Source organism: Mastigoproctus giganteus, chromosome 2 (assembly GCF_048544385.1).
Source record: "Mastigoproctus giganteus isolate SK-2022 chromosome 2, ASM4854438v1, whole genome shotgun sequence".
In the NCBI taxonomy this organism is placed as follows: Eukaryota; Metazoa; Arthropoda; class Arachnida; order Uropygi; family Thelyphonidae; genus Mastigoproctus; species Mastigoproctus giganteus.
Window position 1 is genome coordinate 12,812,332 of NC_143576.1, and position 15,428 is coordinate 12,827,759.

Below are 15,428 nucleotides of genomic sequence, written 5' to 3' on the forward strand. Positions count from 1 at the left end.
GCTTATGCAGCATCAGCCAAAAAAAAAAAAAAAAAAATCACACCATACCCTCCAATTGCCTGTCCAGTTCCTCCTTAAATTTATTTAACCTATCAACTTCCACAACGACAGATGAAAGTTTGTTCCAGCAATTAACCACCCGCTGGCTAAAGGCAAATTTCCGCACATCTATTCTACATCTATCCTTTCTTAATTTGAACTTATGTCCCCGTAGGTTCGTATTCTGAACAAGTGGGAGGATCCCATCAGAATTCAGCGTGCTCAACCCATTCAAGGCCTTATAGACCTCAATCAGATCACCGCGCAGGTGCCCAGCCACTGCAATTTGCAGAACTTAAGCCTCTCTTGGTAAGAGGATCCCTTCATTCCCCTCACCAATCGTGTTGCTCTTCTCTGTACACGCTCAAGCAAATCTACATCCTTCCTAAAATGAGGCCTCCAGACCTGTACGCAGTACTCAAGGCGTGGCCTGACCATTGCCTTATACAGAGGGACAATCACCTCCTTTTCCCTGCTAGCAAAATTCCTATATATCATTGACAAAACCCCATGACCTGCCCTAGCAGCCTGTCTACATTGCTCAGAAAATTTCATATCTGACTGCACAATTACTCCCAGGTCTTTTTCATTTTCTACCACCTTAAGTGTAGTACCACACAGTTGGTACGTTTCTCTGGGGTTACTTCTACCCATATGCAGTACTTTGCATTTGTCAAGGTTAAACTTCAGTTGCCACTTCTTAGCCCATCTGCCCAAATTATCTAGATCCTGTTGCAGTAGCACACTGCCATTACTGTCATTAACAACCCTGCCAACCTTCGTGTCATCTGCAAACTTCGACATTAAGCCTGATATACCTTCATCAATATCATTGATAAATATACAAAACAACAGTGGACCCAACACCGAACCCTGTGGGACTCCACTAATAACATTAGTCCACGAAGAGCAGCACCCATTGATTACCACCCTCTGTCTTCTCCCACTTAACCATCCTTTTATCCATTGTAGCAACTTACCCTTAATACCATTCTGCTCCAATTTGTACAGTAGTCTTCCATGCGCAACAGTGTCAAAAGCTTTCCTGAAATCCAAGTATATGATATCAAAATTATTTTTTGCATCCAGTTCCTTTGTGACCACATCATAATAACCAATCAAATTTGTCAGACAAGACTTTCCCTTAACAAACCCATGCTGTGTCTGAATTATTGCTGCAGTCTTGTCTAGATGATCCTGCAATGCATCTTTAACCAGTGACTCCATTATTTTACCCGGAACAGAAGTTAAACTAACTGGTCTGTAATTATTCGTGTCACCCTTCGAACCTCCTTTGTGAATTGGGGATACATTTGCACATCTCCAGTCCGTGGGAACCTCCCCTGAATCCAAGGATGCTCTCATAATTATGGCTAAGGGTTTGCTTAGCTGCTTTGCCGCCTCCTTTAATATAACTGGATAGATCCCATCCGCCCCAGGTGCCTTTCTTATGTTTAACTTCAACAATTTCTCCTCCACTTTGCTCTCAGTTATTACAAAATCATTAAGCACTCTGCTACAATTTGATAACCTTCTTCCATTTTCAAACTGTAATGATTCCTCACGTGTGAATGTAGATGCAAAATACTCATTCAGTTTGTTTGCTATCTGAGCAGGATCATCAACAGTCGAACCATCGATGTCAAGTGGACCAATCATATTCAGCCCCTTCCTTTTAGAGTTTATATAAGTAAAGAAATCCTTGCTGTTTTTCTTAGCATCTTTTGCCAAAGATTTCTCGTAATCCGCCGTTGCCTGCCGAAACTCCTTTGTGACCTGATTACAGACTAGCTTATATCTGCTACAGGCTTCTGCGTCGCCTGATAATTTATATGCATCCCATGCATTTTTCTTCTCTGTCACGAGTCTCATTAGTTCATTTGATAACCATTTAGGCCTAAACCTTGAACAATATTTCTTCATCGGTATGAAAAGTCTAGTAGCTTCCACGATTAATTCCTTGAATGCTTCCCACTTAGAATTTACTGTTTGTAACATCGTCAGTCGATCCCACTGTACAGAATTTAAAAACTGTCTGAGACCACTGTACTCCCCTTTACGGAAGCAAAAACCCTTTCCTTTACCCCTGACGGTAGTTACCTCTTTGAGTAAATCCCACTTCAGCACATTGTGATCACTGCCACCTAGTGGTTCCTTTATCTGCAAATTCTTAATACACGAATGATCACTGCTGATAACCAGATCAAGAGTATTACTTTCTCTGGTTGCCTCTCGAACATGCTGCTGCAGAAAACAATCATCCAATAAATCCACAAAAGTCTGATTAGTGTGTGAGTGACCAACCCACAAGTTCCAGTCAATATCTGGGAAGTTAAAATCCCCCATTATAAGACATTCTGATTTACTGGCCCACTCTATTTCTCTGTACAATTGTTCATTGTACTCATTCGAATCATTAGGCCTATAACACACTCCTACTCTTATTTTTGCTTTTGCAGTGCTTATGTCACACCAAACTGACTCAACAGTGCACTGTCCATCTATATCAACTGGATGCACTTCTTTTGATTTTATGTTTTTCTTAATTAACAGCATAACACCTCTTCCCTTTCTGTCCTGTCTATCCTTTCTGTACACATTGTACTCCCCAAATTCCAGTTCTGCATTCCTTATATCTTTGTGACACCACGTCTCTGCTATCCCAACAATATCCGCCTTTGATGTCTTGACCAACACTTCAAATTCATCAAATTTATTTACTATACTTCTAGCATTGGTATACATGCAAGCATACATGCTCCTATGCCTATTCCTTGTTACCCTAACACATCCCATATACCCAACTATTCCAGGATGACTGCCATCCGTCCCTGAAACCCCCAACACCCCTCGCTCCAGGTCGCTTCTTATTCTAATAGAAGTTGTGCAAGAATCACCTTCACCTCTGCCTGCGGTTACTGTTAAACTATTAGTCTTTGTATCCCCCCAAGCTAGCAGTTTTCCGACCCACCTAACACTGCCTCGATAGCATCAGCAAATATTCTTGCACCCTTTCTATTTAAGTGTATCCCATCCCTGTAGAAGCAATCTCTCCTGTTAACAAGTACAGTCCAGGCTGAAAAAAATTCTACCCCTTGAGCCTTGCACAATCTTTCCAGGGCCGAATTGATCGACAAGGCTCTCATCATATACTCCCTCCTATCGTGTCTGGGCAGAATTGCAGACACTTTTAAATTCAACCCTAATTCTCGGCTTTTTTTCAACAGTGACCTGTACTTGTTGAGTAATTCTGCCGGTCTCCTACTCTTAATATCATTAGTGCCAACGTGTACAACTATATCACCTTTTGTGCCCTTGAAAGATGATATCCGCTCTACAACGTCATCAACCTTTGCCCCTGGCAGACATACCCTGGTCCTGTTCCACCTATCCTTTTTACATAGCATGTTGCCCGTTTCCCTGACAATAGAGTCACCAACAACTAATAGTTCCTGTGGGACCAGCGCATTCTGCCTTGGGGGTTGCCGCTGTGTTGCGTGATGACCAAGTGCAAGCTCTGGCGTTGATGTGGGCAGCTGAGAGCTTGATGGGCCCCTCAATTTATTTCCTTCGAGGGCATCCACCCTGTCCTTCAAACTCTCATATAGGCCCATAACAACGCTGAGTTGTCGCCTGATTTCCTTACACTCCTTACATCGCGCACACACAAAGACATCCCCCATGGCAATATCATGTTCCGTTCCAGAGAGTTCGGCAAACATTTCACAAGTTGCACATTTTTTTAGGCTGTGACGCGTTGGAGAATCGCCCCCCTCAGTTCTCCCCCGAGTCACAACACTCCTGCCACTTTGTGCCCGTTGCTTTGCTGCTCTAGTTCGGGGCATGGTAGTTTAAATTAATAAAATCAATAAATTAAATGTCAGTAGTATTTGATTAGAAACTATGAAATAGAAACAGTGAAGCGTATTACTATATAATTATGCGTTAGAGCTACCTCAATTAAAAAATTTGAATTCCCTACAAAAACTTTAAATACAAAAACAATGGCTACAAAAATCGAACAAAAATAACGGTTTTACCTATCGTAAGTAAAATCCACAAAAACTCTTTATCTAAATTAAAATAAAAAATAACCAGCGTAACTATAACTATATGACTACGTATTAAGTACAATATAAAAAACATGGTGTAAATAAGCCACGCTGGAGAGAAAAAAGCGAAAGCTAAACTCAATACAAAGGTTTATGCTTTTATCAATCTGCAGGGCGTGCCGCATTGTCAGCACCCCTGCACTGCAGGTGCTCACTGGATGTCAACCGAAGTACTTTGAGGTTGTCAAAAGAGTCTTATTCTTCCGGTTAAAGAAAGGAGTACAAACAAGCCTACTAAATTTACAGCTAACTTTAACAAACGACGTGACATAAGAGAAAAGCGCATCACCCAACACCTACTGGAATTATGGCAATAGTCATGGAGAACTCACCGAAAGGAGAAATCACCCGATGATCCATACCAACAATCAAAGTAACCCACCCAAAGCCTCCTCCCTGGTACTCGCCTGGGCTGCAAGTAACCTTCTTAATCATGGAACATGGTCCCTTCCCAAAAACGTTGACAGCCATGGGCATAGATAGAGACCAGCAATGCCACTGCGTCGAAGAAGAGTCCTGGGGACGCCTCATGTATGAGCCCGACCTACAAAAACAGCAGGGTTAAGTTCCTCACAGAAATACAGAACAATCCACGAAACAGTGAGTCCTCTCTCTCCTACAAGAAGAAATATATATATATATATAGAATCTTTAATTGCAGCAATGATAGACATACAATTAGTCCCGTCACGGCATGGTGGTGCCAGGGGTTAACAAAAAGTTCCGACAAAGCACTTGCAACCTATACGCAGGAAGTTTTTGCCCTAAGAAGAGCCAGAATAGCCGAACTTAGCACTACGTTGAACACTACACCCTTGGGACCAAATCAAACTTGAGCAGAAAACTTCCAAACCTGTGACATAACACTGAACTCCAGCAAACCCATTTAGGGTAGGATATACTGCTTGCATCCTAGGTGTGGGATTGCTAGTAACCCTCGGAGTGCGGTATTCGTAAAGCTCACGCTAACCCATTATGGGTAGGATTGTCTGCTAGCACCGTCCTTGGTGCGGGACTGCCGGCACGACTCAGAGTGCGGAATTCGCAAAGTTCAGGCTAACCCAACATGGGTAGGATAACTGCTGGCACCATCCATAGTGCGGGATTCGCAAAGTTCAGGCTAACCCAACATGGGTAGGATCACTGCTGGCACCATCCATGGTGCGGTATTGCAGGCACTCCTCGGACTGCGCGATTTGCAAAGCTCAAGGCCAATGGCACTCACACAGGAGCATCTGCTCCTGTGACTTTTCAACCCTCGCTGTTCCTCATTTGTCCTAAACTTGAGTGGATTTACTCTTACCTGTCTAACCACCCGCACTCTTTCCCCTTTAATCCCTTCTTCTTCTATATCCCATTCTTCATGTTCTCCTATCTCTCTTTTTTTTTAAACTTGGTCACCGTCAGGAAGCTAAGGCAACCCTGGCGGAGACTAACCAGAGTATGATGGGCAGCCTGGCTCATCTCCCAGTGGTAGTGGTGGTGGCGGGCAACGCAGGGTCCCACTGTAAACTGGAGTTTACAGTGGGACGCACTGTAACGCAGTCGGAATAATAGAAGAGTTCATATGCACCTGTGGAGAATCTGAAACCTGGCAGCATATTATGCACGACTGTGAATGCTACGAAGAACACAGAAGTAGACTTATAACTGAGATTCGATACTTGCCGAAAAATCAAGAGTACCATCTACTGGATTCAGAAGATGAATACAAAGCCCTCAGCCGATTTGCACTTGACGTCTTCAATAGACGACGAACAGAAATGGCCATCCACAACGAATAGATGACCACAAATAATAAATAAAGGCAAACTGATAAAACATCAACACAGAGGAAAGGATCGCAAAATACTAAGGACAAATGGCGTAATATGCAGCAGAATAAATGAAAGAGCATCGACCTAGGAACCAATGGGAGTGGCTCCAGCCAGGATGAACCCCCACACCTAGAAAAGGACTAGGCCCCACCAACGAGTCATCATCAGACTGCACTTGCTGGAGGGCACTGCAAATTGCCGCTATGGCGAACTGGGCGGGGCTCCCTTTCCCAGCCCACTTGCTCTCCCCATCCCTGGTGGAGTGAGGGGAAGGTCTTTCTTCCCCTTCCCCACCACCCCCTCTTTTCCATCTGGTGGGGCAAGGGCATGCCCCACTGATATACCTGGGTCGCCTTCCCTATTGACCCCATATTTCTGTCTTTTTCCACCAGCCTTCCGTCTCTCCCCCTACTCTACCTATATCTCCAGCGAAAAGCGAATGCCCCACACAAGGAAAAATTTTAAATGCCAAACTCGACACACTTGCAACCTCTTTCGGCCTAACTAGATTCAAGCGTTTATCCTGCACCCTCCCCCTTTTTTATATATAGGTCCTAGCACTGAAATCTCAGGAAATTAGGTGGCAGGACCTGCCAGAGTACTTATCTAAAAATACTGGTGTACCTGGTCTGCCTCCACGGGGCCAAGTGTGGGCAACGTTGGTCCTCAGTAGGGGTCCAGCGGCTAAACGGCCAGACGAACAACAGAACACAACACTACACATGTACAATATCCATACACTTTTAAATCTGGCCTTCCCAGCAAACTGGTACACCCACAATGAAAGCAACGCGGAGATGGGGGAAACCCCTGGTGCCGTTTGACCCTAAACAAACTTTTACACTTTGGGGGTCCTGCGGCCAAGAAACAACAAAATATAACACTACTCTGACAGAAACCAGACATTACACTTTTTCTGGCTTTTACAGAGCCCTGTACTTCTTCACAAAGTACCATGGCGCAGATGTGGGAAATCACCGGTGGTGCCTTCCACAAAATACTATGCCACCATAACCTCAATCAGGCATCTAGACTTCATTCAAAACAGGGCAATTAGGTTCATTACTGAACCATCTCTTACAAAGTCTCTCCACTCTCTGTGTACCACGTTCTGTTTCTACTACATTCCTTTTTTAAGATACTTTCATGGGCACTGTTCTTCTGAATTGGTTTCTATAATTCCCACTCTCTCTTCCAAACCAGTCCAAACACGTGCCGTAAACGGTCAGCATCCTTATTACTGTCCAACTTCAAACTCTCAGAATTTGAAAAACCAACTTTTCTTCTTCCTCATTTATTCCTTCAACGTCCGTTTTCTGAGACAACTTCCCATACCCGTATTTCCCGAAAATTACAATCTACGGAAATTCAAGTCTAAGTGAACAAGTACAGCAAACTCTCGATTTAATGCACTAATAGGGGAGAAGGGGTGTCCGTTAATTCCGAAAGTCCGTTAGATCGAATGTAACCTGGGGGGGGCACTTTTTTATTGTTCTTAATGTAAAAAAAAAGCTTCAATACAATATACAGTACTGTACAATATAAAATTATGTTGCAATTTGGCCTTTGATTTATGGATATCAGAAACAGTTTGTTTTTTTACGCTGTAAATTTCACAAACACGTGCTACAGAGAGGCCTTGTTCTAATTTCTCAATTAGCTCTAATTTCTATGCCACATTTAAGTTCACGTTTTCTTTTAACTCCTCTATTACTTGATGCCATTTTAAATTGTAAGGACTGCAAAATTATTTAATAAATAAAGTCACAATTCAGAAATCTCAGAAACACTCTGTATACAACTTGACTGCACGATAGCTCGAGGCAGACTGAGACCGAAACAAAGCGAGTCGTAGACCTGCAGTTTAGCGTCCCGAGTCACGTTCAGCTCGCAAGTCAAGTCACCGCCTGCTCTTATCTGTAATCTGGGAAAACGGCTATTTGAACACGTTTTCAGAAAGAATAAAAAACAATTTCCTGATTTGATTATAAAAATAAAAGTAAGTAATTATCAAAACAATAAGGGAAATAAGGGAAATAGGTAATTATTATTAATTTTTAATTAATAATAACACCGAAGTTTTGTATAAACTAAAAAAAAATATATGGTCGAGATTAATATGTACATTGCTGTATTATTATTTGTACGGTCTGTTAAATCCGAGATTCGTTAAATCGAGTGTTTACTGTACCTCCTTTCAACTTCTCAACCTACGCACGGTATGAAGTACTATGGGTTCTAATACCTTTCATGTATGGGGGGTTTCATAAAAAAAAAAGAAAAAAAAGGAATTGTAATTGATTATTGTACTACAGTAGTATATTGTATAAATGATCTTTACTGAGATGTACAGCTACGTATTTACAAAATACTGTACAGAATTCTGTCACTTTCATGACTAGGCAATGGCCATCGTAATAGGTGTGCAAACCAATTATTTAAAGGAAAAGAGCGGATAACAAACAGCTATAAATTTAAAATATGTACATTTTTAAAATAAATCTTAATTTTTTTAAAAAGTAAACTCTCAAAATTTGTTTACTCACGGAATTGGCCATTGTTACTAGTTCAGGTTTTTGCTGTAAAAATAACTTTACCACTTCCGAATGATCATTTTCTGCTGCTAATAGAAGAGGTGTCTGGCCTTGCTATAGAAAATAAACAAAAAAATTCGTGACTTAACCACAGCATATATAATAAAACTTTAGTGCTATCAGAATACAGGAATGAAAATAATTACTATGTAATATCAGAAATATAATATCTCTCTATACATTAAAAAAAAGTTTTCCTTCTAATATTTATTCGAGCCAATGGGAGAAGAGAGCGAGGCAATTACGTCACTACAAATACCGTTACAGTAATTATTGACAACTACCTCCATAACGTTCAACAACCTCGTACTTCACTGTCTAACATTTGATGTTCCATTATAATGTTTTTATATATTAATGAATATTGTATATTTGTAAATACAGTACTTTAGTTTTCTATTTTGTAAATATTTTAAATATTTGTATAGTTTATAAATATTTCAGTTAAATATTTTAGTCCTACTCTTTGGGATGCAACAATATTCCTCATGCATTATGAAACCCGAAGCAAAAGGCCTTTTCCTAACTGACCTACGTAAACGCAGGTAAATAATTACATAGTGATTGAATGCCGTGCACTTCAAATGCACAGGTAAATAATTACACAGATTATTTCCTGATTAGATATCGATCATAGTGACATACTGTTTTTTGTCTGGCGGCACCGGGGGATCACCCCCAAAACCGCGTTTTTACTCTTTGTAGAATACATACCAAAAAAACATGCTTCCTACCATAATCCCATTTTCGGCCGCTTGAGTGTAAAGTGTTCATCGTGTGACGGTCCCAGGGGTTCCGCTTGAGTGTAGATTGTGTTTATTGTCAAACGGCACCCCCCCATCTCCGCGTTGATTTCATTGTTGTTGTACTAGTTCACTGGAAAGGCCAGAGATTTAAAAGTGTGTGGATCTTGTGAGTATAGTCTTGTGTATCGTTGTTCTTCTGGCCATTTAATCGCTGAACCCCTGCTGAAGCCCAGCGTTGCCCGCACTCAGCCCCTTGGAGGCAGACCAGGTACCCAATAGTTTAGATATTTACTATTTACTCTGCCATGTCCTGAGATTTCAGTGGTTATGACCTAAAAAAAAAAAAGATCGCGTGCAGGAGGCGTCGCTAGAGTTTGAGAGGCCGAAATGGTGTGCAATTTAATTTTGGCGAAATTTAATTTTTGACGTGTGGGACATTCGCTTACGTGCAGGTAGAAAAGCGGAGGGAGCCTGAAGACAGAAGTATAGGGTAAATAGGGAAGGCGACCACAGGTTGATGTCAGTTGGCATGCCCATGCCCCACCAGAAGGGAAAAGAGGGGTGGCAGGGAGGGGAGGAGACTGGAGGACTGCCACCTCCCTCCCTCCGCCAGGGAGAAGAGGAGGAAAGTGGGCCGGGCAAGGGAGCCAGCACAGATCGCCAGTAAGGTATGGTAGCAGTTTGTCTGTTGTTTTGTCAAGTCCGTGGATTGTCACATCTGGGACAGATCCCGGTGGTGAGTTTAGTTGTCCAATTGGTATTTTAAGCATTCCTGGGATGAAGTCCCGCTCTGGGTTGTTTAGTGAGATTCATAAAGATTCCTGTTGTAGATTTCATTAATGAGTCATCCTTTTGAATGGAGCTTTCTACATCAAATACTATCAAGCTGGGCCCGAGAAGCTTGGGGGTCTCGAAGACAAGACTAGTATCCACTTTGGTTCCGCAGGACTTTATCTTTTCTAAATCAGATTTCGTGGCTGTTTCAAGAATTATTCCTTTGTCTCTGATCTTGCGGATACTTTTAATCTTGACATTACCTAGCTTTGATTTCATAGTCTGAAGAATTTTGTTTTTCACTCCATCACTGGGGCGCCTCCGTAGTCAGGTGGGAAGGAGCAACAGTGCGTAGAACACGCTTCTTGATTAGACCGGGGTTCGAGCCCGTCACCACCAAATACAGAGGATGCGGAAAGGTCAGGGAATGACCATCGCATATTCCGGGAGCAATATGGCCTTAGTTGCTAATGCTCCTAAAAACGAAATAACAAACAAACTCCATCACTGTCAGCAATGTCGCAGCCCTCTCCAGCTGTAATGATGAGCATGTGTTTATGTTCAGGAGTAGTTATTTTGGGCATTTTTACCGCAGCTACATGTAATAATTGTTCGGTGCTTGCAGGTGAGTCCACAGCCATATCTGTGAACCCACCTGTAAGGATGTCTGGACATCCGTAGGTATGAGAGCAGGACTGTTGACAGCCGCAGTTAGTGTAGAGTTTGTCAACTGGAGTTTTTCGTTTGCGGCTTTAAGTTGTTGATTTTCTATTATCAATTCATACAACATATTCTCAAGGGATCTCCAGTAACGTGTTATACAGAGCGAAGCAGTTTTAGGGATCACACTGTTGTCACTGTTTAAGCAACAGTCCACTTTACGTCTCAATATAGGGATTATCTAGAGACTGGGTATGTTATTGCTCAGCAAAGTGAGAATTTCCTCGTCATCTTCAGCATCCTCCCAAAGTTTGTGGGGAGGGCATTTCAAGAGACCTATACATTTTTCTTGGTTAGTACTACCTTCAGCGAAGTTTTGCGTACCACGCTGGCTGGCATACATATGACTATCACTGAAATGCCGCCTTCTCCTCCCATTATTAAAAAAAATCAAATCCGGTTTGGAGGTAACTGGATTACTGGGGACTACTACATAGTTGTTATTAAGATTGCAACTATCATTTGCAGCAGATTGTATATAGATATTGCGCTTCTCGTCATGAATTACTCCTGAAGAGGAAGAAGATGTATTATGTGCTTTTGAGATTTCAGAGCTGTGCAGAGCAGCAGGACTGCCGGTATCTTTGCCTTCTTCTGCATTTGATAGAGAGTTGGATCCGTCAATTTTACTAGAATTATCAGGCTCACTTGCATTTCCTTTGGTTTTCATCACTTTGTTTTGTGAAAATTTCTTATGTGCATGCATTTTGCATGCCTGGCATAGGTAGAGTTTCCTCTTTGGGAATGGCAACTTTGATAGTTTATTGACACAGCAGGCCCCTAGGAGAATCGAGCAGCTGACACATTGAACAGTCAGCGAAGCAAGCTTCCGACACTGACTGCATGTGGTCTTATCGGCGTTAGCGCTTTTCTTCTGTATCGGACTAGCCATATTCGTTGGGAAGTTGTATTATTTACGGTCGGGTGAGCGTTCATGAGTCATTTTCCTACGTGCATCGCTCAAATGTAAAGATGGACGGAGGTACACTCGTTGCCTGGACCATTAGTCGTTGTTAAGAACCCTATGCGGTACAATGACATTCTGCACAATTTCGCTATTTTTTGCGCTATAGCAATAATATGGGAATGACTCTCTGTTTCAGCTTGACAACCAGGATCGGGCTGTTAATTTATTAACAAGAGGCTCGCTCGAGAAGAATTTCAGCTAAGGGTCATCCGGTAAAAATTGTCTGTTAAATTCCACCAAACCTTTTTTTTTTTTTTTTTTTCACAAAATAAGAGGTTTGGATAAGCCCTTTAGATAAAGAACCCCCATCCAGACGACATGGTTGGTTACTTGACGACAGGAGCGTGCAAAAGCTACATTGTTATGTTTTTTATTATTATTAAGCGCCAAAGAAACTACAGTTATATTCTGTCTGTATATTATGGCAGATTTAATTGTTTAAGGAAGAAAACCCGAGTTTGCGGGAGAAAAAGCCATGCAACCCTCGGCTGAGACTGAAACTCAGTCACATTGTGAAAAAGCCCATAAAAGTTTATCGCGTCATTGACGGGATCGAATCCAGATCTTTTTCGCCCGGTATGGGTGGATACAGATCTGTGGGCATGTTGGTCTAGGCAACGAAGCGCAGATTTCTACCCACACAGAGTGGAAAACATCTGTGCTACCGCGAGGACCTCACTGTTTTGCCCAGAGCCCCACTGAACACCTTTAAATGAACTGTAACGTTGTTGGTTAGCATGCCCGCATTTAGAAGCTGAAGTGATTGCCATGTTGAAGGAAGAATGGACCAAAATACCGCCTTTCTGTTATCAAAAATTGGTTCGGAGTCTGTCGAACAAAATACAATGTATAATTAAGTCCAAACTGGCCAATACGACTATTATATGAATAAAACCAGCTGATGTCCGGTTACTTTTTGTAATATAACGTACTGAGAATTATTTTGAGAATTATTCCTTGTTTAAAAAAGTTTATTTTTATGCAATTATTTATTACGGCTGTTACATTTTTATATGCTTAAATGTGGAACAGCCGTAATACATTTTTATGCAAATAAAAATGAAATCTTTAATCAATTAAATATTATTTTCGAAGGAAATTCCTGAAAAAATGCTTGTGACTACAGTGTGTACATCGCCTCAGAGTATGGTCTGTGCACTAGACGTATGAAATTTTCAGTATGAGGAACTGCTCGATGTTTCCTCAGCTCAAGCAAGCAGCTTGAGTTACGCAGTTTTATCATTCTCACGCCTGCACATGATTAGTACATTCTTCTGTCACACATTTTTGTTTATTTTACACAACTTAGAGAAAGTACTTACATTGTCTATAGCATTAGCATCTGATTTAAGATCAAACAGGGTCTTGCAAACTTCAAGTTGACCACGTTCAGCAGCCAGATGGAGAGCTGTCTGTTTACTCTGAAGAATAAAAAATTGGGTTCGATATTTAGAATGGTATTTTTCCTCTAAATTAGTATGTACAGTTTCTGTAAATTCAGCATTATATACATTTAATTTAAAAAAAGTACGTTATTAGTCCCTGCCTACCTTAATGGGATTTTAAATAAATAAATACATACATAAATCAATATATACACTGGTATTCAGAGAAAGTGCATCACCTAGGAATTTCACATTTCTAACCCTTTTTCGCGATGGTATATACAGGAATTTTTCTAGCAGGGATAATGTGATTATCCCCTTGTATAAGGCAATCGTCAGGCCACACCTTGAGTACTGTATACAGGTCTGGGGGCCTCATTTTAAGAAGGATGTAGAGCTGTTGGAACGAGTATAGAGAAGGGTAACAAGATTAGTGAATGGAACAAAGGGTTGCTCTTACGAAGAAAGGCTTAAGTTTTGCAAATTACAGTGTCTGGAGACTAGGCACCTGCAAGGTGATCTGATTGAGGCGTATAAAGAATGGTTTGAGCATGTTCAATGCGGATGGGATTCTTCCTCTTGCACAGAATAATCGCCTGAGAGGGAATAAATTCAAATTGAGGAAAGACGGTTGTAGGATAGATTGTGCGGAAGTTTGCCTTTAGCCAGCGGGTGGTTGATTGGTGGAACAAACTCCCATCTGTCGTTGTGGAAGTTGATAGCTTAAACAGATTCAAGGCAGAACTGGACAAACATTTGGAGCGAGTGGATGGGTGAGATAAGGGTTTTTTTTTTTTTTTTTTTTGGCTGATGCTATATAAGCTTGCTTTCTTGCATCATGTGCCTTTGCTAATGCTAAGTTACATTAATGATTAGCATCACAAATACAAATATAAACAAAAGATATTTATCAACAGTTAAGGCAAAGTTAAGTAGTATTTGACAGGTGCTCTCAAAATATTCCAAAATGAGCATTTGCAACCTTTATACAACAGTTTTGATAGACACCACAATTATGGCTGAAATGTTATCGGAAGCCCCGAATTTGCTTCATTTTATATTTTAAATGGAAAACAAAATGAATAGTTCACCAGGTGCAAACTAATATTTAGTTGACCGCCTCTGATGACAGCAGCACACCGTCGAGGCATTGACAACATCAATTTCTGAAGATAATCAACTGATAGTTTGTGCTTCCAAACACGAATCATAGCTTAATGAAGTTCAAGAAGGATCTTTGGTTTCTTTCTGGCAACTGCAGATTCCACACGATGCGAACAGTTCTCTATAGGACTCGGGTCAGCAAAGAGTTGTAAAGACCGTTCTTCCAACCATTTTTTCACCTGTAACAAACGTAGACACATTACTGTCGAACCTCTAATGCAGAAATGAAGCTAAATTAACTACAGAAGTGCCTGCTTACACTTTTCACCGGATGACAAGTAACAGAGTCGTCCTGAAAGATGCAGTTACTTGGCAGGTTCAAATAGTCTCTAATGGTTGGCAGTAATTTGCCTTCCAATACAGACAGGTATCCATTGTCATTTACGGAACCTTTTATAAACTGCAGGTGACTTACTCCGCGATACGAAATGCACTCCCATATCATTTGGCTGGTAGGGAATTCCACTGTAGACACCATAATTCTGGATGGTGTTCTTCACCACATCTACTGCGAATCGTTTGTCTTCCATTAGAGCCATGCAAGTTGAATTTCTTCTCATCCGAGAAAATAACTGACTTCCACTGCTCGGGGGTTAACTTGACATGCTCCTTACACCAAATTAATCGGGTATTTTTCATTTTCTGTGTGAGGAGGGGTTTCTTCTTAGGACGACGGGCTGCAAGTCCATTTTTGAAGAGGCGTCTTCTAACTGTTACTGCACTTGCTACCACTCCTGTATGTTCTTCCCATTCTCTTTTCAGCTCACACGAAGAAGCTTTACGGTTCTTTTAGGCATAAGCGCTTCAAAACGGGGTCCTGTTTTGGCGTAGACTCGTTTGCGTCCGTTTCCTTTTTACCTACCAGCAGAACCAGTATTGTCGAGTTTGGAAAGATACTCACTGTCGACTGATTACAAGACACTTTATAAGCAATATGACGGGAAGAACATCCTTCCTCACGTAAAGCAACAAAGCACTCTTTCTTCGTGGTGTCAACTGCACGTAACTCGCCATCCTGACACAATCAAGGAATGACTGCAACTATTTCAGAGCGTGCTTATATAGCTGAAAGTAACAGCTGATGCAATATTACGTCATCATCTACTCGTG

At 41.4% G+C, this 15,428-nt stretch overlaps 1 protein-coding gene across 1 annotated transcript in view; it reads right to left on the reverse strand.

Moving 5' to 3' along the window:
* The window catches only part of LOC150089170 (uncharacterized), a 437,035-nt gene that overhangs the window by 70,289 nt on the left and 351,318 nt on the right, over positions 1–15,428 (reverse strand). Inside the window, exons 17-18 of the mRNA XM_090389629.1 lie at positions 13,092–13,190; positions 8,515–8,616 (exon numbers count right to left, since the gene is read on the reverse strand). Coding sequence (XP_090245755.1) covers positions 8,515–8,616; positions 13,092–13,190 — 201 coding nt within the window. The remainder of the gene's footprint in view (positions 1–8,514; positions 8,617–13,091; positions 13,191–15,428) is intronic.